This window comes from Rhea pennata, chromosome 6 (assembly GCF_028389875.1).
Source record: "Rhea pennata isolate bPtePen1 chromosome 6, bPtePen1.pri, whole genome shotgun sequence".
Taxonomy (NCBI): domain Eukaryota; kingdom Metazoa; phylum Chordata; class Aves; order Rheiformes; family Rheidae; genus Rhea; species Rhea pennata.
The window spans coordinates 23,973,806-23,999,088 of NC_084668.1; the positions used below are offsets into that span (position 1 = coordinate 23,973,806).

At 35.9% G+C, this 25,283-nt stretch overlaps 1 protein-coding gene across 1 annotated transcript in view; it reads right to left on the bottom strand.

The window, feature by feature from the left end:
* Positions 1-25,283, bottom strand: part of OLA1 (Obg like ATPase 1) — a 106,813-nt gene that overhangs the window by 42,000 nt on the left and 39,530 nt on the right. The window contains exon 5 of the mRNA XM_062578466.1: positions 11,864-12,039. Coding sequence (XP_062434450.1) covers positions 11,864-12,039 — 176 coding nt within the window. The remainder of the gene's footprint in view (positions 1-11,863; positions 12,040-25,283) is intronic.

Here is a 25,283-nt window from a genome sequence, read left to right on the forward strand (position 1 = left end):
CTCTCCTTACAGGCAGGTGTTAATAAAAGGCTCTCGGGTCTGAAAGGTCAAACTTGGCTCTTCCACGAGTAGTACATTTTAGAGTCGTCTGTTTTTTGTTGTAGATAATTTATGATCGTGCTTTAAATAATGCATCTTTAAGGTTGTAATTGCCACGACGGAGAATTAAGATCTTCAAAACGCTACGACGTATTCGCTAAACTGTTGGGTGTGCGAAATTTTAACACTTAATGCGACGTGGCTGAAGCATATTTATAAAAACGACCACAAATAACATCAGTATTTACTACAGGCTTGCTCAGTCTTGCAGTCGCTTTAAGGAAAAACAAGGAAAAAGCTCTTCTAAATCTTCAGATCCTGATTTGAAACCCTCCAGGAACAGGACTCCCCGCAGATTTTAACAAGGAAGGGGCAAGCTAAAACTTTTAATGAAATCTAACACGTTCTGACTAAGAATAATCACTTTTACTCTCCTATAACTGAATTTCACTCATAAATGTTTAAAAGTGGCTAATATAACACCATTTCCTACAAGGAGAAGATCAAAGTGCTATATTACAAATGCATTATGATTAAAAAAGCACTGCGCAGCTTTGCTATTAACTGTTCTTTAAACCCTAAAAGGCTTCCCATAGATCTCACTTGGCACTGCATATACAACCTTTGACAAGTAATGTAGACCATTTTTATTCATTGCCTAAAATTGTAGGCAATTATGTGCGTCACACTGGCCACCTGCAAATTCTGAATGCCTGCTCCAGTTGTCAGAGCAAAAAACTAATGTCGGAGGGGATTAATCTAGGGGGAGAGAGTCCTCTTTAATGGCTCCAGCAGGTGAAATGGCCCAGCTGGTTACTATGATGAGTGGCCAGAACAGCTTATGTAGAGACATGCAACAAGATTACACATAAGGAACAAAACAGTGGTACCATCTTATCTTTAACCCTATGCGTTTTTTATTTTTTAATTAAACTATATAAACAAGGGGAGCGATTCTACCAGTAAGTAATTTTCAGCTAGGATCATTATCCTCAGCTTTTATTTAAACAGACATATAAAAATCAATGCAATCCCAAAGATTCCTGTTAAGCAGTGAAGGAATTCTGGCTACATAATATTTCTGATTTTAAGATAATTCTGTAGGTACTCATCATGGGGTTTTTGGAATAACAATTTCCCCAGCAGCAATGCATTACTGCATATTAATTAGAGAGTAGGGGGAAAAAAATAACAGAAATTACACTATAGCAAGAGTTGAAAAAGCCAATTTTGGGGCCTATGCAACAATAAAATGTTTTCCAATCACACTGCAAGGGTAGCTGTATAACTTGGAACTTCCAGAAAATTTCAAGCATTAGCACAGTAAATAACACTTGCTCTTTCAGAAACATATGTAAGCATATAATTCCCAATCAATACTTCTCTACCACATTCACAGGGCTACCTACAGTCACACGTTCCTAACCAATTTTGACATAGACCTAATTTTTCACAGTTCAGACTCAGGTACCTAACCATGCAGTTGCAACCGCAGTCCTAGAGGAACAGTTACATGGCTAACTTCTAACGGGAAGCCTAACAAACAACTAACCAGACATGCTTTGGAGAACTGACAGCTGTATACTTGTAAGTCTACTTCAGCTTTACAGGAAAGGTTACATAGCATTGAGAACTTCCTGTACAAAAAGGACAGAAACTTAAGTAAACACAGCATCCACGTCTGAACCTGGTGCAGCAGAAAGAGACGAATAAAAAATTTGGAAATAATTATTCAGAAAAAAGTAAAATTTTCTTTGAAATATTCAGGCAGGCACCCTTAGCAGAATGTGAAGCAGACAGTCTGCAAATTAAGAAAAGAGTCAGATTGCCCCTCATCATGGTGGCATCCAATTTAGACGAGACTCAATACAATTCCTTAATAACAAATCTGTCAAAGACTCATAATAATATGAAGAAAGGCAACTTCCTCCCCGTATTGCTTTTTCATCCAGCTGCGCCAATACTCTAAAGCCAAACAAAGAGCAAAAGGCATATTTCAAGTTCCATTTAATTTACTATCATTTTTAGTTTTATTTATTGCTTCTATTTAGGCCTGATAAAAGGATATCAACTGACCTTTTTATCTTTACTATCATTGCAACAGTCATTTAAACATATTTAATCATTACACTAGTCAGCTCCAAGATGCTTAATAACAGAATACAGAGCAATGATCCACTTTGTTTAACTAGTTCTGGCATTCCCGGTTCCACACTTTGAGGTCAATCTGTCACTAGCAGAATGATCCACTTCTTGTTTGATGATGGGGTAGTCTTGTTTAGTTTTTCAGCTAGCAGAATTATAGAAAGCACCATTTAAAATGTCACCAAAAAATAAATCCTATATACAATTTATTTACAATTATCAAGGCATATGAAATAAGAATACCATAAACATCAAATATCATTTTGTTTTAAATATTTGAATATCCATTTAGCATATGTGAATGTTTACTCTGTTTAGCCATATTTGATATACTGATTTTAATTTAAATCCTGTTCTCAGAAAAGTATTAGTCAACCCTACAGTTCTTAAGCAGGACCTTAACAGTAAGTCCCGACAGTATAAAATACTATTAACAAATGCATTTCAATTGCATTTAGGAGATTTATCAAGACAGGCTTTTTATCCCAAAACTGAGTTCTGCTGAGATACTACTGTGCAGAAAAATGTGTGCGCGTGTGCATACGTTAATACACTCTTTGGATGGATGATAGTAATATGTGTGCCAATGCCAAATACTTCATAGAGCATGAGGGACTAGCCTAAAGCTTGGAAAACTCTCTTGCCTACTTGGCATCAGAGGACTGAGTTTGTTGTTATAAATTAAAAAGGCATGTAATTAACTTCCGCAAATTTAATAAAGAAGTAAGCAGTTGTGAGGATTATCACTTCACACTTCGAAGTGCAAGTGAATTCCTCTCGATTCTGTAGGCAGTGCTGAAGTCCCAGCTACTCTGGAGAGCGTGTACTGGGGGTACAGTACTCTCCCTCCACCTTCTTCTTCATCCTCCTCTCTCCTTCAAGGGAGATACTTCTGGGAACTATATGGGCTGTTTCTTAGCACTTTGTTTCTCTTTTCCCTCAAGAAAGGTCAAGATCTAATAACTGACCAGCTCCCTGCAAACCTTTAAATCGCAGTAACTATGTTTTATTAAAATGTTTTAATGTAGGCAGCATAATACCACAGTAACCACATGGCAAAGGAGGCAAAATTGACAAAAATTCTACCAGCTTCAGGGTAAGGAGTAGCTAAAGCCTTATTGTAGCTCTTAGTTCACTCTCCTCAGTTCATACAGGAGTTTGACAGCATAGCACATCAACAGTAAAAGCTGTAGCATATAATTAATATGTTCACATTCCCCTAAGGAATCTGGCTAGGTAATGTAAGGTATTTTACATTAGAAAACACTGCATACATTAAATGGATTCACCATTACCTAACCAGAATGCAACTGTTAAAAAAAAAAAAAAAAAAAAGTGTGTTTCTGGTAGATCTCCAAATAAAATGATCTGCATTTTGCTTGTTATCGTATTTTAAAAACAGCCTAAAAAATAGCATATTAATAGCACAGATTATTAGCATAATAAACAAGTAATGGATCGCATGTACAGTGATCAGAACTGCTAGACATATTTTGTAAAAGCAACCAGTGTGTTTGAATACAACATATACAAATTCATACAGATGTCAAGTGAGGAGGAGGGGGGATGGATACAGTGCTCATCAGGTAGAGGACTTGTTCCAGGCAAGAATGAGGGTCTTGAAAGACTTGAGGGTCATAAGCAAGTATACCATACTGCAACTAAAAGACTGATACAATCTCTGATTTTATAAATTGAGTAATGTCAAATGTGAATACTTCTACACTTCTCTGCTGAGATACTGTGCCTAGTTGTAGTGGCCACATTTCAAGTAGCGTAATAAGAAATTGGAGAAAAATGATAAAATGTTTTGAAAATGTGCTTATACAAAACGACTCAGTCAGCTGAAATCTTTTATTGTTATTATATCATACTTTTATCTTACTTCTTCAATATATACATAAAAAACAAAAAATTGCAAAATACAGGCCTTTTCAAACTAGAACATGGAAATCAAATAACTCAAGATTGACAAATACAGACTAAAAATGTCTCATTTCTCAACAGTGAGGATAAGTAACTACTAGCACAGCTTATTCAAGTTACAGTAATTTATCTCTACCTAAAAATATTTAAAGGTTAAAATCCTTTCCCCCCCCCATGATTATTTCTTACAATTGCACTGAAAATATAATGTATGTAGAATATGCAGAAGATCAAACTAGGTAATTATCATTCCATCTGACCTTCAAACTAACTACGAAGTTTTTCCAGATACAGATAGAGACCTATCCTATTTGAGATAGGCGTACTCCTAACTAGTTAAACTGCGCTTCTCCAAAAATAAATAAATAAATAAATAAAAATAAAATCACACCCACATCAATTTTTGGGTTAATGCAACAGAACTGGAGGGTGACCACAGCACTTCCATTCATGGCTTTCCTTGAAAAGCTTGCTATTAGAAAATCAGTTCTATTTAGTATAGCCACCATTTCTGTATTTGGGGGCAAGGGAGAGTTTCTGATAGCTTAGCAGAGTGAAACTGAAGTGATACAGTAAAAATTTATTGTAAAACAGTATTTAGAAACAATACTTTGTTTAAAGGACAATTAAGACAAATTCTAGAGTTTGGGAGGAAAAAAGCTAGATCACATTTGTCAAGTGTTGGGTGCTTAAGTAAGTTGTAGCAGCTGGGTGCAAGAAAGAAAGAACAAGTCAGGTACTGCATCAACTGGAGCAACGAGTTCTTCTGTGGTACAAAACAACGTCTAATCTCTTACAATTCCCTTGCTCACAGACTTTAATGAAAATACAGTGGGAGAAATAATGGATTTAGGACAAGTGTATTATCCTTTCTTCTATTCAGTACCTTCTAACAGAGCCAATACAAGCTGTACATGATTTAAGATTTACTCAGTGAGATGTCAGTAATGTTTATGCACCACTGCAAATACTTTTACATTCTACAAGCATCCCAGGCAATGTAATTAATGTTAATAATCCAAAAATTCTCCACTGTAGGCTAGCCTTATGGGTTAAGACATTATACTTAAAAGGATATATTCACCTGCAGCTTCTCAAAGAAAAAATGTAGATGTGAATACAAGAAAAAGTATATCTACAAGTGATTATTTCTAGCATTTCACATTTCCGGGATTTCAGTATAGGGAAACTGCACTGAAAAGAAAAATTATACATCTTCTGTAGGATCCACTAATCTTTTCAGATCAAGTTAGTCTACACACACTTATTTACAATTAAATTGATGTGTGAATGTACTTATTCTAGAAGTGAATTACACTGTGGAAAAGGGTGTCTTTTTCCAGAAAATATTCACTCTGTTCATACAAGAAGTTATTTTGGAGTATGTAAATCCTACTTCAAAATGACACCATGGCTTGATCTAGACATACCTAGAGAGACACTCTTTGCAAGAGTACTAATTTTAATCCACTGCTGAAATCTACACAGGAAAGGTCAGCCTTGACATAAACTATTTAAGCACCGACTTCTCTTTGTCTACTGATTACATCAAAGAAATCAAAGTGTGTATTTATGCATTATGCACTTGTACCTCAGGCTTTACTACCAAATAACGCACAAACATCTGCCATGGATATTTTCCTGTTACGTTCAAAATGTTCTTCAGAATGAACTTTAATTTCCTCTAAATACCACATTAAGCACAGTAAATGGTCCACTAAAGATTTTAGGCATAATTACATGCATTAAGAATACAAATATTTTCTTGATTCCCTATGATTTAAGTTCTTAATTACAACAGAAGAGCCACCGGCAAAAAAAAGGTCCATAATACACATATACAGTGCTCCACCTTGAGTGGAACAAACTGATCTCACTAATTGTCCTCAAAAGGGACCAAAGCATCCAACTCAAAAAATAAAGAATAAAATAAAAATCTGGTTTTTATTTCAACCTAGAATGAAAGAAAGGTGAAAATTCCCAACTGACATCATCAGTTAGACAAAATAAGAGTTCATTCATAGGTGAGGACTCTGGTGAACACTCATAGTACAAGATCAGCAGAATCCTGTTCAGTGTAATTCTGTTTCATCAGAATATTGTGGGACAGGAAGATTTCCATCCCGTTTTCTTCTAGTACATTCATAATGAGAAAAAAAATCTACTTCATAACAGCACAGTGCTAGCATCTCCCACATAGTATTGACAACTTTAAGTGAACAAAAGCATCTTTCAAACAGTTACAAATAAATAAATCAGGGTGGACTAAGACATTGAATGGAAGGGAAGAAGAAAGTAGAAGAACTACTTAAAACATTATTAGGAAGGTTCTGATGACATATGTATATCTGCTGACAGATATTCATACTCTGTGACTACAGTCATCATATCAATTACTAGTTCATCACCCATGGCATAACAAAACAAAGCTTGGTGCACTTTTTTCCAAGTAAAATGTGCATTACATAGTTCTGCTGCCATTAAATTAAAACAAGGTCTTCATCTGTTTTCTTCACGATTCCAATTATTTTTGCTCTAAAAACTATGTTTAATTTCAAAAACTAAATCTTACTTTAAACTTGACAGACTTTTACAATGGAATTCAGCTGAAAGCTGGAAGTTCAAATACAGTGGACAGTGACCAATTGTAAAATCACCCTTTCAGTGGAAAATTGGAAAATCAAACACACACTGTGGACACAAATACAGGCCTAAAGATCTTTTATTCCTACCCCCAAAGTCAATAATCTGTACGAACTCTGTAAATAGTATTCTTGTGGTCGGTTATATAAAACATGATACCACTACCACTAAGAATTGGTCTGTGCTGGAGTTTAAGACTTGGTGCAGTAACAAAGGCATGAATAGCTATTAGAGAGAGTCAGTCCCTAAAGACTAGAGCCACACAGGAAAAGTAATGAAAGAAAATTCAGCAATAACGTTCACTTAACTGTCTTACACTGTCTCAACCTGCAGACTTCCTTTAAGTCCCAGAAATAAAAAAAATGTATTTTAAAGACAAGTTTTGAAATTGAAGATCCATAAATGTAAACATGATACTTTAATTTTAATTTGAAGTCTCCTGCTACAGGAAGATTACAGATGAATAAGCTAATAATAAAGTTTAATTCAACTTCATTCTCACGTGTCTCTGTAGAAACCAACACAGACAGACTTAAAATACCACACCAGAATTACTCTCATTGCTTTCTGAAATGATACTTGCACTGTTTTATTACACGCAAATGAAAGAGGAATTTTTGTTCTGTAACATCTCTTTAGAAGGTTAGAGGCAAAACAATGTTTAAAAGTATACTGAATCTGAAAGAGTAGTAATCCTTGGTAAAAGCAGAGTCACTTGCATGAAGAACATACAAAATTATATATGTAAAAGAAGCTACTCCAAGCCTATGTCAACACAACGTGTTGCTGATCTTAGACCATATTGTGCCATCGATTTTTAAGGAGAACTTGAAAATAATGTCATTGATGGCTCCCTAAGAGCAGTTGGCTATTTTATTTCTGCTGACGGGATTGAGAAATCAATTCTCAGAGACAGCATGAACAGTTAACATGGTATTCAACTGCAAAGCCAGGTCACTGCACAAAGGTGAACATGCTAACTATATGCAATTTAGTCTTAAAGGAAGAAAAATGATAATTAAGAAGGTAGAAGATAGCTGCAAGAAGGTAGGCAATCAAATATGCCTCTAGATCTCATATTTTAAAATGCTGACTGATAGTGATGACTTTTTTTTCTTTTTTTTTTCTTTTTCAAACCTCTTGGAGATTTCAGACTATCAAGTTTCAGTTGTGGAGGCAGCTTACTGATAAAGAGGATCTTCTAAAGCAGACAATTCATATTTATGAAGTAAGGAGAAGGACTTCAACTTTCAATTAGGGTCCATGAGCCACCCCATGAAATCCCCTTTGATGCCAACAAGAAATTTACACAGACCACCCCGAGATTACAGGCTATTTAAAAATCAGTAACTTTTTCTTAGCTTTAATATTAAACTTACCATTATATTCGGCAATCAGTCAATGGAAAAAACATGCTTTACTAAGATCAATACTATTTCTTTTCTTTTCTTTCCTTACCTCCTCCTCCTCCTCCTCCTTTCCCTAACATTACATAGTGTTTTTCCTCAATAGATCTCAAAGTGCTTTTTAAAAAAAAAAAATTGAAAGAAATGAAAAATGCAATTCAAGTACTAGATGTTTTTGTTCAGGGTAAAGAAAGAAAGTAAATGGTTAGAAAGCAATACGGGTAAAAAAGATTTCAATATTTTGATTTGAATGAACCATAGAACTTACAAAACTCTCAGCTTATTAAAATTCCTGGGAAATTGTATTTACCTTAAATTAACCTCCCCCCCCCCCAAGAATAAAAAAATAAAACAATTTTAAAAAAGAGGGGAGGGGGGAGAGAGAGAGAGAGAGAGAGAGAGAGAGAGAGAGAGAGAGAGACTAGAATTTTAACACCATGGCATTTTTGTTTGGCTTGGTTTTGAAGAAATGGCTACAAATACCAAATTATTTCCTTGTAAACACACAGTGCTCCTGAAAGGGAAAATAGCTGTGAGCACTCAGAAAAAAGACAGGCCAGAGCTGCTTACTGCCACCTCTGTTACAGAAAGAACGCATCACTAGCAACAGCAAATAATTTAACAAAGGCAAATCCAGAGAAGATTTCCCCTCCTTGCCTTACCTTATTGTGAGAACCTGACTGAAAAAGAATCCTTAACAATATTTAAGCCTATACTACCATCTTTTACGCCTTTTCTGCACTGGAAAGAGGAAGCTTTTGAATGGAGGCCTCTGGGAGAGGCTAAGAAACACACGGGAACAACACTACAAATAGTGATATACAGGGAACTCTTCATGCCTAAAGCTCATCACAAGCATAATTCATGAAAGGAATAGCTAACTCCAATGTGAAACAAATCAGGAAAGTACAACCCCCTCTCCCCACCCCCGCCCCAACAAAAAAAACAATCAAATAAAGAACCAAAACACTCTTAATATTTGGCTACCAAGATCAGGGAGGGTCAATCTTTAACTATTTTTCACACCCATCTTTTACAGTTTCTCCCCTTAAGCTGTTTACAGCACATTTCTTTGTATACCAAGTAAATACAATCACAGGCTTCCTTCTCTGAAATATAAACAAAACCTTATAAAAAAAGTCTCCCTCATCCTGCAAAAAAGTATAGTAGCTCCTCACAACTCAATGACCGAACATCTAAACAAACTCAACCAGTGGCTGCAAAAGCCAGAGAATTGCTGCTCTGAGCTTAGGACTGCACAAGTCTATATACAGAACCAGTGCATGCCTGAGAACTGAGTCATTAGGAAAATAAAAGTATCCAGAGCTTTCCAGACCTTTACCATCAAAGCAAAGGTCCACCTTACTGTTTACCTCACGACTCAAGCGTACAAGGAAGACAAGCAAGCAGGTCCAGGATCAGTAGGACTCAAAGATCGGATTCCCTGTGCAGATTCTTTAGTGGCTGTAGAGAGTTGAGTCCCTATTTGCAGCCTTTGTCTCAATGGGGGCATTAAACATGTCTCTCTCCTGCTCAGGCACCCAATGTCACGGAACAAAAGAAGTTAATACCTTTGAAACCTCTATGGTCTTTGACAAACTCAGCTGAAACTGGTCAAGAGTAACAGATGTTACCAGTAATGGAACTGCCAGAGAAACATGACTTCAAGAACCTTGCATTTTCTGTGCAAGGATGGGCTAAAAAAACCCCAAGGAATGACTGGAGATATGAATTACAAACATAAGATGGCAAACTTACTTTGACAGCTTAACTATAGTGTAACTAATAGGAGATTGAAAGAAGTGGCAAAGGAAAGCATAAGAAACTAAGCTGGGGAAAGATTAATAATGGAGATTTCAAAGTTTTATTTAATTCATTGAAATTGCATTTCTAGATTTGAGATTTTAATTTACTGTCCTCCTTGATTCTAGAATAATCTGTCTTGTTTTATCATTCAAACACATACCAACTCCTATTGTTATGAGCAGGAGTAACTCTGTTGTACAACAGCAACAGTAGCTACCCATTAAAGTTACTTGATGGCCAATAATAATTCTATTCAAAAAAACACGCTTTGGTTATGCCTCCTTGCAATCCCAGAAAAGGGTTGACTTCTCCTTAGCAGAAGAGGAATGCAGATCACAATATGGAACCCTCACAGTGTTCAGACAAGTGCCCTCAAATCCTGGTTAACGCCATCTCCACCAAGAGCCACAAAGCTGTTTCCAAAGACATAAGACATAAGAAAGTAAAAAGCAGCAGCTCCAGGCTGGACCAGAACAGCATCACAACATTCCTGAGTTTTGTGATCTTGAACCAGAAATAAAATTTGGGCTTAGGCTGAGAGGTTGCAGGCTGAACTCTGAAACTGGTAACTATGGACAGGATTACCCTGTTTTTCTTCAAAAAGAATTAAAAGCTGAAAGACTACGCGGATGCTCTTTGAAACTGTAGGCATAAGCTGCACTGTTCCTCTAGTAGGTACAACCTTTTGTAAAAGACAAAAAGACCCATATGTACTCAAAGCTAGGTTGACAGGTGTCAGACCAGACCTTAAAGGAAGCATACCTACGTGTCTCTGTGCTTATGTGAAAGCCTTCATCGTAAAGTTGCCTTTCTTTTCTTTTTCCTGGCTTGAATCAATTAGAGAATAAAATACTTTTAAAGCCAGACGAAGGCTAGTTCTTCTCCAATAGAAATTACCAAGGAAATGCTCTTAAACATTGCGTCACAAAGATGAACATCTTCAAGATCATCAGCTAGGGACAGCAAATTTGTTTTTGTATTTCAATACTAATAAATAGAAAACACCAGTACTGATATTGTAATGTTTTTCTTATCACTTGTTATCTAAAATGCCAGGTGGGAAAACAATAGTTTTTACATCTTAATTGCAAAGCACAGATAGTCTCTTTCCAAATGGGCATGCTGTTGTAACAGTTAAATATGCTTTGTATACCACCAGAAGTATCAGCAGAATATTAATGAATACTAAACTAGTGGCAAAGCATAGTAGACCCGAGAGTCAAGTGATAGTTGAACAACCGTTTGTGTGTGTGTATATATATATATATATATATATATACACACACACACACACAAAGAAAGCATACATATATATGTATGTGTTGATAACTATTACATATTTCTACTCCACAAAAAGACATTACTACTACCCAGTCATAACTAAGCTCATACAAACAGCTCTTTCCAACAACATTCAAAATTAATTTTAACTAGCAGCCTCTCTTTAACATGCACTGAAAGCCATGAAGTACACCCACAGCAGGTTATCAAGAAAAAAAGTATTTACTTGGTGGCTACTAGGAACCAAATTATCAACATCAGATTAAAGCTTAGCAACAGGAATAATTCAGAAGCAACTACTGAACTTTGAAATCAAGCTAAACCTTTGAAGCAAGTTTGATGAAGCATAGGCGAATCTCATATGAACAGTGTGTCAGCATGAAACTAAGGAGTTAAACAAAAGAAAAGACAATTAGCCTTATCAGTGTAATCTTATGCTGTCAGCAAAGCAAATAGCCTATTGTAATAATTTTACAACTCAGTATAACAGTTTAAAATATAGATAAAAATTGGAGTCGTCTTTTGCATTATGCACGCAGGAGATCACAAATGAAACAATACAAAAAAAATCAACGCAACGCAGTATGCTTAATGGCCTACTGCTTTTTTTTACTTACATATTCAGGTTTTAATTTCTTGTCTCCTCCTCTCACAGCTACTTTTTCTAGCTTCTCTATACCCTGCAAGATCAGTTCCTCATCTTTAAGCCTAAGTTCTTCATGTATTATTTCAATGTCACGAACAGGATCTACACTTCCTTCAACATGAGTGATATCATCATCTTCAAACGCTCCTAAAACAGAAGAACACTTGAATTACATATTAAGCCAAAAAAAGACAGAAAAAATATATATATATTTACAAACTATTAAGTGTCACAGTCACTTGAGACGAAAAAGTCAGTAAGTCTGTCCTACTGCCAGTACACAAGTGTTACCTGAAGCGTTTTATACCACACAATTTTAATATGTTAATTTATGTATTAACTCTCAAACCCAAAGTTCTATACAGGTACCTACAAAGCATAATATTTTGCCATTTCAGGAAAGCATTCAACAAGTTTAGCACTTCTTTAAAAGTTTCTTTTTTTTTTTTCTTTTTCTAAGTAGGAACAGACTAGAGCACCTTCCTGAAAACTGTTACCTATCCTCCTAGCAGTAGCAAACATGGCAAAACAAATCAAAATTGTAACTGTTAAGTATTTTAATACATAGAGTAATGACTAAAAGACTCATGGAAAGAAAAACCTTACAAGTCATACTTGTAACCCTCACTGGCTCACCAATTTCACATATTAAGAAAAAAAATAAAACAAGAAGTAGACAAAGAATTCTGAAGTTCTGAATGACTCTTAGTGTTTTTCCAAGGGAAACAGGGTTTGGGGGAAAAAAAAAAAAAAAAAAAAAAAAAAAAAAAAAGGCCTGAAATCATCTGGCAGACCTCTTCCCTGTTTCAATCTACTTTATCACTGTGGTTCTGACGGTGATTAGATAATGAACCACTCAGACACACAATTTACACAGCAGCTAATTTCATCGGCCTGATTTGAGGGTATGGTTTTTAGGGGGCCATCAAAGAAGCAGATGAAGGTGCATTTGTCATATATGAGTGACAACCATTCACACTATCTGAACAAAATGGTGCTGGCCCTTATTAGAAACACATGCTATTATCACATATTTAAAGTGCAGTTGAAGCCATAATTTCAAATTGCCAACTGGAAACATAAGGGTAAAACAACCAGATATTACTGAAGCATGTGTGCTGACTTCATGCCCTTCTGAAGACAATCTGGCAACATAAATCAACTAGGATTTAAATAATCACATAAGCAGCATCACCAAAAAATTTTTAAATCAATAGATATTTTAAAAATAAATATATTTATTAACAATTTAGATTACTATTTATTCCTAGATCAATTTTCAGAGTATTTGCATGCCTTATAAATCCTATAACATGAGACATGCATGAGAAACAGACTATGAGAAGAATCTTATTTTAATATTAACAAAGTTGATTTTACAGTGAGTAAAAACAATGCATTTCTTGTACTAAATGTAACACAGAAAAGGGCTAAATACAAGCAATTCCTTAATTCTACTGACAAATCAGAAGTCAGTATTCTTCTGTCATGCATATCTTAAATACAGCCCTTCCTCTTAACTTACTGAAAACAGTGGTTTTAGAAAAGATATTTTACATCAAAACACTTGGCACATAGGTTAAAAACATTGTTCAAATGCAATCAGATGTCAAAATCATTTTCACATAAACTTATGAAAAGTCTGAGAAAATGACTACAAAGTTTCCTCTCCTCCTGCCAGCTCACTCTCTCTGAAGACCATCCAAGAGCTCTCCTGGAATGAAGAAAAGCACCCTGGCGACAGATGCAATCCTGAATTGCAATTCTGGAAGTGACGGGAGAACTGGCTGCTCTCTCGTAAATGGAAACCCACCACACCAATCCATATTGACACAAGGCAAGTAAAGCAGAGACAGTACCCTTTGCCTTCCTCACCTCCACACCAGCATGCCAAACCCAGCAATGGGACATAGGCTCCTGGATGAACTAATAGAAGGAGACAGTACACTACAAATCTGTTCTAATTTACAAGGGAAGTACTGAACAGAAACAAGAAGTGGGAAGATGTTAGGGTACAGACGCAGGAGAACTCCCCTCCACCTGCCCAGCCTTCTTGACAGATGAGTAGTACTGATGCAGCTAAAGTGGTGCAAAGTTGGTGCACCTATCTTTCCTCCTTGTATTAAGAAAAAAAAAAAGTGTTACCAGTCAGTATGTAGATAATACATTCGGGAGTTGTCTACATCATCTTTTTGCATCAAGGGCAGAAAATAAAAGTTGCTTATTTATCCAAAAACGATTACTTCAATGTTATTCCATCCCTCTAAAAATAAAACAGTATGTTTCACCTTTGTTCTCTTCTCAGCCTTTTAACCCATGGATATTTGAAGTATTCTATTAAAGTTTTTCTTCAAATCTTCTCCACCTGTCAGTCTTCTTCACGATTACATCAGCAGCTATGCTGCAGTTGGTTTTGGCAGCACTGGTGATGAGACCACCACCTCTGGCACCAGGCATTTGCTTGGTCAAGTAAGGAGAAGCCTCTCCAAGAAGCTGATGATCTCCCATTTCTATGTAACAATTCAGCTTTGCCTCCTCATCACCCGTTTCTTGACTCTTCTCATGGAAGAAATGGAGACCAGTTGCATGTTGCATTAAAACAGTGGATTTCAAGCTTAAATTTTCAATGCTACATTTAGAGGAAAAGCACATTTTCTTTACTTGGAAAGAACACAACCTATCCTCATAGAATTGCCTTCTAAATAAATAGGAAATCAATTAAACTAATCATGGCAGGATTTAGAACAGGAACATCAGGAATATTTAGTGGAAATAAACGTAAATCTCTTCCTATTGAGACAATCACAATCTGTAAGAAAATGTGCAGGTATAAGATTTTTCACACAAAAGCCCTCAAACTGGACTAAATGTTCAGGTTTAGGCACAAATTGAGAGAGAGTTCTTGATAAGCAACAGGCATTAAGCTTTATTTGTGAATCTCTTGTTCAGGGTTTTGCAATATTGATTTCAGTTATCAACTTAAAACAGAGAAGCCTCTGACTGGTGATTCAAAGACATCCCAAAGCAAGACAAAGGGGTATCCAAGGAGCAAGAAAGAGTGAGCGGGCAGGAGAGGAAGAAAGAAAGCAGGAGAGCAAACAGAGAGCGAAATAGCGAGAAAGCAAAAGCGGGAGTGCACACGACGATACACATGTGAGAAGACAGACTACAGTGACTGGAGAGCCTTAGCTATAACTTCATCTCAGTATCTATGCAGGCTCCCACGTGGCTGTTATGCCAGCCTCAAGCCCAGTTTGTAATGACAGACTGCCACAAATCACAATTAATACTGCAAAGAATTCCATTGCGGCCTGCAGAACTGAATGAATGTCGGCTCATCCAAGGATCTCAGAAAGAGGAATTGGTGGTAACCTTAAGAATTAGGCTCTGTGTGAGAAAAGAAATCTCCTGGAAAAGGGAAAAGCCAACTTCGGAGAAATTAACAAAGTTAGATAATTAAAATAATGTTTTACCCAGTCCCTGGTTATAAAGCATAGTCCACGTAAAAAAAAAGTAATATTTTAAAAAAAAGCAGTTGTAAAATTGATTCAAGAAATCATACATATCAGAAGGTGAGTGTGTATTATTTGCAATTTATATTCTGTGAAGATGAAAAGAACTATAACAACATTAATCTCCAAATATTACTTTATATAGTTTGTTAACAGTATATTCCTATTTATTAATATGCCTCTTTGCCTGTGCTATATTAGTGACTAAAATTCATCAGTCAAGATCTTTAACTCCCCTCTGTTAGGGAACGTGGTATGATTTCCTTAGCATAAAGAGCAACAAAACATAAAGCTCAAAGGCTCTATTTTAAACTACAATGACTGAAGTACAGAGAATGGCATCACTGTCCAGTTAAAGATAGGTGGCAACACTTGCATGATAAACAAGGAGATAGGCAAGGTGGAAACAAGCCTTGAACTCTGAGTGAAGATAAATAGCTGGTATCTAGCATCACGTTGAAAAGAATCTTGTTGAAAATAAGAACCACCCACTAAAGTATGTTGAATGGGAAGGAGAGGAGAGGATGGGAGGATGTAACAATAAACTGAGATGCAATGACAGCCAAACAGATGAGAATTTCAATTTTCTGGAGCAACACATAAGACTACTTTAGGTGTCATGCCAAAATATCAGACACAGTTTATAGACATGTAGCTCTATGAAAAGAGAAAATGAAAGATAAACATCGACAAAGAAATGCTGACACTAACCTCAGTGATTACAAAAGGATCAGCAAGTAAAAATAACAGTAAGAGGGAGGAAAGTAAACCCAATAGTTTAATTTTGACTGCAGGCTGACCACTAGATGGACAGAGCTTCACAGAAACATGAGAGGGGGAAGTTTTCCTTAAATCAGACTAAAGGAGCATTTAGAAGAGATGAAAATAACTAGTATGAGATAGTCATGAAAAAAATACAGCAAACACATACAGTCACTTATCAAAGGTAAAATTCATTCCAATTATGGGCTATATTTAAATATGATGAATCTCAAATACAGATGTGTATCATCTTACAGACAAGAGGTTTCAACTTCCTTGTATTTGGTACATACAAGGGATCTTTCTGAGGTCTGAAGCAAGTCTATGCAACCCTTCTGCAGCATACCTGCACCCGTCAGGTTAGCCAACTGCCGAGCGCTGTGGTCTAGCTCCCAAAGCAGAAACAAGCAGCAAGTAACATAAATCTAGTTTCACTGGCTTTATGCCATCTTGGAACTCCCAATACTTCTGCCAGTAACCCTTCTAGAAAATATTATCTTCTCAGGAGACAGATAGTTCAAACTAATTCTCTTTTAAGTAATATTCCTTAATACCTCCCAGGAGAGGAAGTTTCCATGAAAAACTCAATTTTTCAAATTTTCTTTCTAAAAAAAAATTTACAAAAAAGATGCTGTGATATTCTGAAATTTCAGCAAAAAATAATCTGATCTAACAATAGCATTTTATTTTATTTACTTATGATTTCCAGAAAAAAATGTCAATAAAAAAGATGTTTAGTATTTTTTCCCCAAACTAGTTATACCACTGCATCCTCCAGAGACTATGGATAACCACCTTCTTGAATTCCATGAAAATCTACTTTTCTTTCCTTGACTTTGTCAACTGCATTTGCTTTTGCATGTTCTCTTAGAAGAGAATGATTGAAGATATCTCAAATGTTATCCTAGCTACATCACCACACTTTCGTCCACTTCCTACAGCTAAACTATGTCTATGCTCCTAGACTGCCATCTTTCTTCTGTAGAAGACTACAGAATTCTATTGTAAGAGAAAAAAGGAAACAGTTTACCACATGGAGAAAAAAACCATACATTACATAGACATCATATTAACATATATATCAAATACACATCAACTCAAGGACCTTCCCAAAGAAGCATCTCCTTGTCAATAAAGAAGAGATCTAACTGAAAACACACGGCAGGGCAGAGGGGGAGAAATCAAGTGATGCCCCTGTTCTCCAAGGCATTTATCAGAAAAGTGGGATGTGGAGGATACAATTTTGGAAAATCTGATTTATGCAAGTAAGAACAGTGGACGAATTAACAGTGGATGAATTAAGTGTACAGCGATACAGAAAGGTCATCTGGGAAGCTAAAATCAGTAATTGCTATTTATGGAACTGATTATGATTCTTCTTGTATCCAGCGTCCCCCATGAGAATTATAGTAGTCATCCTTTCAAAAGGAAGTTAGAACGGAATCCATCTCTTTTCTTCCACATTTTAAATATCTTAGCTATGAGTTTTTTTAAAATAATCCCTATGAAAATGCTGATGGATCTGCATTTGAAGTAGGGAGAGATACTCCTCATACTTCCTTTGGCATAAAAATACAGAGACTACAGAATCGAGCCTGTCTTAAGTATATAGATCTACTGAGGAAAAGCCCATGTTTTAGTGGCATGCAGATATTGTTATTAAAACAACAGAAATATTTCAGATAGGAAAGGAGTAAACCATAATACAACAAGAGCATTCATTTTGCAACTCTAACAGCACCGAAGCGAGTTACCTAACCTGCAGTTACTAGAAAGGAGGAGGCTGGAAATTATGGCTGCCATGTCCAGTTCACTCTTTTCTTGCTGTGGGCCCGAGTCTAAAGGATTCCTCGATTTCAGATAAGGATTTACCTTTGGCTGTGCACATTATTTGGGCTTTTTGGGCCAGTGTGATGAAGCAGTCTGGATCTTTTATCCACAGCCAGAAAAAGTGTAGAAAAGACTCTGCATGGGGTGCTGCTCTTTGTTACTGCAGTCAGTGCGCCTGCAGATCTCTAAGGTGAATCCACCTAGCAATGATACTTATTTAAAGAAGTTCAAATACAATAACAGGAGGGAAAAAAAAATCTTTTAAAAGATGCACTAAAGAAGTAATGCAGTAATAGCTGGCTCTGTCACTTCACTTTCAAGTTATACTAGATAACAAAGATCAGGAAAACAGCATGACCAGCTGGAGAAGATATGAAACTGGACTCATGGATATTTCCTCTGAGGAAGAGCAGAACTGCCTATTTGTCAAGTCCTGATGGCAACCAGGCCACACATTACGTTTTCCTTTCTTCACATGCACAAGTAACAACAGATAAATATGTATACAGCACAGCAGTAACAAATGTCACCTTTTAAAAAGTATCATCTAATGGCATGCACATTTCTTTCCATTTCTTTCAAGAATCAGCTTCAAAATTCTTTGACAAAATTCACCTCTCAGCCTCAGAGATTTTTGCATTGCTTATGTTATACCTGTCAAGATCTGATGACTGTATGTTATGTATTCATCCGAACAGAACCACTACACTTAGTTACAGGCTATCATCAACCAATTCATTCTCTTGCTAAAATCAAGTCATCCAATTACTCCTTGACTAATCAAGGCTGTTTTGGCTTTTTCTTTTTTCAAAAGGTACTCAACAGCATAAACAGTTCACTTACAAGAAATGGAAAGGGGCTAATCAGCAGAATTATTGTTTTGCTGCCACAATTTGCAGTATTTAAATGTAGTTGCTGATTGGACTGAAAGTTTTATGATATAGCATATAAAACTAGTTTGACACAAAAACGAAACTGCCTATAGCCTAAACTTTATTGTTTTTTCTGCTCCAAGCTGCCATCGAGATGTTAAAAACCAAATCAAAATAACACTGCTAAGACTCACCTTGTTCTGGGCCTAATTGCAATTATGGAAATTAATACATATCTTCAAGATTAATTTATATTTGGTATATGAGTTGCTTCATTTCTCTAATTACCCTTATCCTTAAAGCAAAATTGAACAAAATATTTGGCTAACACTAAGCACCCCACATCAGCATTTTGGTACTATATTCATTTATAAAAGGTAAGCAACTGTGCTATGTGTTACGCAGTAAGTAATTAAAAGGGATATTTACAATTTGATCAGAATCTGAACTGCATCACAAGCTGCAATTCCCATTGGCATTTACTGAACTGACCGATTCTTTTTTGTGAACAAGCAGTAAGACAACATTTAATAACAGAACAAAAACACAGACCTAGAAAAGAATAATAAGGATACTTGTACTTCCTCTCTGGTAGACCTTCAGCAGCTATTACCAAAAAGAGCTGCTAGTTACAGACCAATTCAGTATCTCACAATACGAATATATACCATCAGCCGCACTGAAACAAATGCCTCTGGGCAGGAAGGGCAGGAGGGGACAAAAAGAAACAGAACAGGGTACCTTGGCTCGTGGGGGGAAGGAAGGGCAACAGAAGCATGATATTCCTTTAAGCTATGAAAAGAAACAAGGCCAAGTAATGTAATATATGTGTGTATATATATACATTTATATATATAGATATAAAATCTATATTTAGACTGGCACAATGTGCTATCATCAGCATTACGAAGACTTACAAGGAAAAAGATACAATCATTTGTGACTCAGGTATGCCTAATGTTATAAAATGTATTAAACTTTGACAATTGCATATTTTACTATGCATAATCAGGATTAGAAGAGCAAAGAGAATATTGTCAGAGTCAACATGTTATACGGTTTCTTAAATGTGGCATGTGTTAACAAAGAATCAATAAATCAAGCAGGTTTAGTATGTTTTCCCTTGCTAGCTAATTTCAAGCAAAATTAATCACCTATAACACAAACCAAATATTCCTTAAACAGAATATTTTTCAGCTTAAGAAAGTGTACCTGCCTGTATCTTCAACATAAGCAAAATCAAGTACAAAACACATTAAATAAAATGCAATAGTAAATCTTGACTTCTAAAGAAAGAATTTTTTCAGACATCTTTGTGGCTTTGTTTTGTGCCACAGCCCTTTAAGTTTTGTCTTCATAAAGCCCTAACTAGTTGTAATCATTTGCAGTCTAATTGTGGACATTTATCTGCTTTTCTTATGCATAGAACATAGCTATTAAAGCTGAATGGTGATGGTGTGAAGTATAGGTTAAATTGGGTGAAATTAAAGCAAATTACTCTGGGATGTGGAACTCTGAAAATAGAAACCGCCAATGATTTGCAACCCTCTTGATGATCAGCTTCACAGAACCCTAAATGACAAGAAAACTTACATATTTTAAAGTTAACTAGTTTTTTTTAAATAATATGTATAAATTTATTTAAAATGCAAGCAGTCACTGTGACAATAATTATTTTATTTTTCTTGCACTGTACTAGTGTAAGAAAAGGCTTTAATTCCCATTAAAATACTTGTTTTTATTCTTAAGTTTAAATGATTTTCAGTAACAGAAAAACAGCTCAGAACACAAGTTGTAGCACTAATTACTTTGAACACAGCGTTATATCTTATGCATGCCATATGGCTGCACACTCACAGGACAGCAAAAGTTGCTTTGGGCTCTCTTGACTTGTGTTATATTATGACTCAAATTCAATACTTACCCATATAAAAAGATAAGCAGCTACGTTTACCCTGATGAGCACAAATATTGCACTAGTCAAGAGAGTGCAAATCAAGCACCTTTCCCCAAAAGTCTAAAACAGCAGTTGAACAGAAACCCACTCAATATCAAATCTATCAGGATTATTTGACAAAAAAAAAAAAAAAAAAAAAAAAAAAAAAAAAAAAAGCCTATTTTTGCACCAGCACATGCTGAATAAGAGCATGTAGCAGCAATACAGGATAAGATGACTGCAGTTTCAAATTCTTGAGCATACAAAGAATTTATATTTGCATAAAAGTACTTGCCGAACAAGTACTTCACAAGCTTAATACTAGGTATAAGAAGTATAACCTTCATTGAAAAACTAAGGCAAAGTAATTCACTTAAGAACATGTAAGTTAGCAGAAGAAACCACAATTCTGATCTTAGTAGAAGCAGTTTTAATCGAAAAAATGTTACCAAGAAAATAGTTCCAGTGATTTTATCTATAAAATCCTGTTCCAGAGTCCTTATACTTGAATCTGTATGACAAATATTAGCGATTTATTTCTAATGCAAAATGTGTTTACCTGCCATTGCTCTTTCATCCTAGCACCACTGGGATGTAGTCAACACTCCACAGGCAAAACCTTCTACCTGCTGAGATTTGCTATCAAGTTGGTCACACTGGGTAAAGAACATTATTTGAAATCCAAAAGAATAAATCTCAGAGCCCTTCATGCCTCCATTTGCAGAGGGGCTCACTCTGACTGCCTTTGATTGTATATTTGAAATACTATCACTGCACTGCCCACCATACAGTGTTTGGGAAAGATTCTTTGGTTACTCTTCACTGGGATATTCATACAAACTTGTAACACACTTTGTCCAGGGTCGCATCATGCAGTAATTTGCATGGATTCACTATCACAAGACAGTGTAAAACTTTGAGATGGCTGGCATACCACGAACTGTTTAAAAGAACTCACCTCTTTGTTCAGATTTTTCCAAAACACAATTGTGTCAATTGGAACAACACGGGAGTTTGGAACCCAGCCTAGCCCAGATCATTGCAAAGTTTCCAAAAATCCAAAGAGACTGAAGAATGTTAACATTTGTTTCAGAGACAAGCACTCTTGTCCACCTGAGCTCAGCAGTATTTTGATTTATTTTATTTGCCCTTCTAATGACTGAAAATCCTTCCTTTTCTGCATAGAAGTCATGAAAAGAGAATTAACTGTAACAAGGGAGCATCTCCACCTGCCCTCGCGTGCGCTTGCGGGCAGCATCACTTACATAAAGCACAGTACTCTCAGGAACATCTGGCCACAACAGTTACTACGTAACTTTTACCAAGCCGCCCTGCACCACAGATCCAGGCTGCTCAGAGCAGGCAGTGCTTCTACTTGAAAGCAGAACAGAACTCACATACTTGCAATCTGGTCATGTCTACACTGTACAAAAAAGAGTTTGTAACCAGAATTATTTTGCAAAGCAATTAGAGGAGAATGAAAATTAAGGCATTGCCTTTGACCATCATTCCAGAAACAAACAATTCAGAGGAAATCCTTCCTAAAATTAACCCCACTAGTTGTCTTCCCGCACCTTGGCAAACCCAACCCTTTCAAGTAATCTCTAGGGAAGAGAGACACAAAATATGCCATCTTTATTCAAGACAACGATGTCGAAGACAACTGCCAAAGATTTCAGATTCAGCAGCAACCAACACAAGAATTCCATGCATTATCAATTTGCAACATATGCCCAAAGTCACCAAAGGCAAACATTTACAACATTCACATGGCTTTCAGTGATTGTTATTATTGAAGAAATGAAATTATGAATTACACTCCGATATATATATATATATATATATATATATATATATATATACACACACACACACACGATGGTAAATTCACATTGCTTTCACCATCATCATCATTTCCATCTATGTGCTGCATTTTATCCCCCTTTTTTTGACTGGAATTCTTTCTGGGCAGAGTCTTTTACTTCATGACTACATACTGCCATGTTCTATCTCGTCACTCTTAACTGGAAGCCTCTAGAGTCAGCATAAGAAAAGTAATGGCTAACAATAACTGTCTTTTTAAGAAAATATAATTACACAGGTCACGAACAGCAACTCATAACCAACAGCAGAAACCCACGGAGCAATTTTATCTGGCCTCAAATGACCAGATAAACTGCCCATTAACAATTAAAATATTTACTACATATCTGGGTCACAGATTGACTATGTCAAAGATGCAGAGATATCAAAAAACACTTAAACCCTGAAGCTTTCATTGATTTTGATATAGCACTGCATAATGGTTACCATGCCTGTACTTCTACTGAACGGCTTCAAATCCTTAATGCTGCAACAAAGTCTATCCTGGCTGCTGCGTAAAGCCAGCTCAACTCACTCTGTTGTGCATTCTTCAACAAGAAAGGTTATTAGTCTTCACAAAATAATGAACAGAGTCAACAGTTCAGCATAGAACATAAAATGACAATGATTGGTATAAATGAATGAAGGGTATAAAACAAACAATAGGCATCTTCTTTTCAAAAATATTTAAAGTAGTATCTTAAGCTATAGAAATACCTAGACAAAACTCAGTAAAGTTTTCAGCTACAACAGGTTACCTAACTGTTCCTAAATATTCTGAAACTTAAAGTTATAGTTATAATTATGTCAAAACAACAAGAGTCATACAAAACTGTCAGATTTTTCCTTGCAATGCTTTTCACAAATGGGATCAAATATGGATTGTGCAATTTAAAATATACATATTTTTTTTAAACAGATTTGATGATTTATTCATCATTGTTTATAAAAAGTATAGCTGAGCTCTTAGAAGAAGAATGGTATTTAGAAGGTGTTTAAATTCAGTTCCTCACATGTTATAAGAACTATATTCTATACATCTGAATGCTTTTCTTTTGAGGAGCTATTTCATTGCACTATGAAGCTGAGGTAGAGTAAATGTAACATCAGGAAGAACCATAATATAACGTAAATGACCATTAATGAAGACTTGAACAACCATTTGATCAGTGCCCCTGCATAAATATATGGCTTAAATATACCAGTGAGGAAGTGCTAGATTGCTAAGTGAATAAAGTATCTTCAAAAACAAAAGCAAAAGCCATCTCAGTAAATTTACCTTATAAAAATACTTGTCACTTCATACAACCTTCCTTCTGGATATTTTGGTCCACATTCATAATGTAATACATAAACTTAAGAGAAAAAATAGTAGTGACAGTTCATCTGGATGGCACCACTGAAAATCAATTCAAATTTTTAAAAAAAGTTCTATCTAACCTCTATTAATAGAAGTCCCATAGACAATAACAACAACAACAACAACAAAAAACAAAAAAAAAAAAAAAAACTCCACACTTTAGGTGATGGAGAGGCAGCTTGTTCTTCACACATTTTGTACATGCAGTAATCACGTTTCAACAGCTTTACAGTGATGTGTCAGTTCTGAGAGCCTCCCATAACAGAGCAGCCTGGGAACCACAAGAAATTAAGTGATCTTTCTCAAAAAGCACCTGAAAAAATAAATCGTAATATACAATTGGCATCTTATTTGACTTGAGTCTGCAATGCTTCCTGTTCAATGCTCAAATCCGGATGTAAAAAGTAACAGATAAAACTCAATAATTACATATTACTTGAGATGTTAGCCCCTTCCTCCTAAAAAAGGAAAAAAACAAACCACCACTCTCCCAACAGAAAACTGAGCATTTTACTTGCTAAAGGCTGGCTGACTAGTTATTCCACAAGAAGCACAGAACTCCTCCTTCCGTACATTATTTCAATGAAGTAGTCCCTCACTCCCTCGCTTTTCTTTCTAATAACATTTTGCTTCAGTGACAATTAGCCCCCAGAATTTCAGTTGTGTTCTGTAACTATCTGGCACCACCTAGTAGCCACCAATCTCTTCTTTACTAAATCCCATTAACAGAAACTATGACAAGAGACACTACTCAACAAACACTCAAGAAATAATAATACAAACTACTTTATCTGAATCTAATATCAAACACCAGTTTTATGTTGAATTAGGTACCGACAGCTGTGGTCACTAACTTACTGTACAGTGAACAAATGCCTTCTGCCTTCCTTGGAAAAGCACATTAGATGTGTGTAATTTTCAGAGTTAGTTAAGAATCTGCTGGCAAATTTTAATAACAGTTGATAAAACGCATTGCTCTATACATGCATGCGAACAGTTTAAGTTTATTCCTTTTCACTGTCCCGGAAACATTTAAGTAAGTTAGGAACTATGAAAGGAAGCGTATGCTTTTGTTAACTTTGATCTTGGACATACAGGGTTGATTTTTTCCCATAACTGAGCACAGGGCCTGGTGGGCCCCAAAAATTCTTTGGGAGGAGGGAGGGGGTATACTAAGGCTACCTAATCATGTTCCTGAGCTGTGACGCAGTAGAAATCTTCCATTTCCAACATTACTACTACTTTAAATAAACATG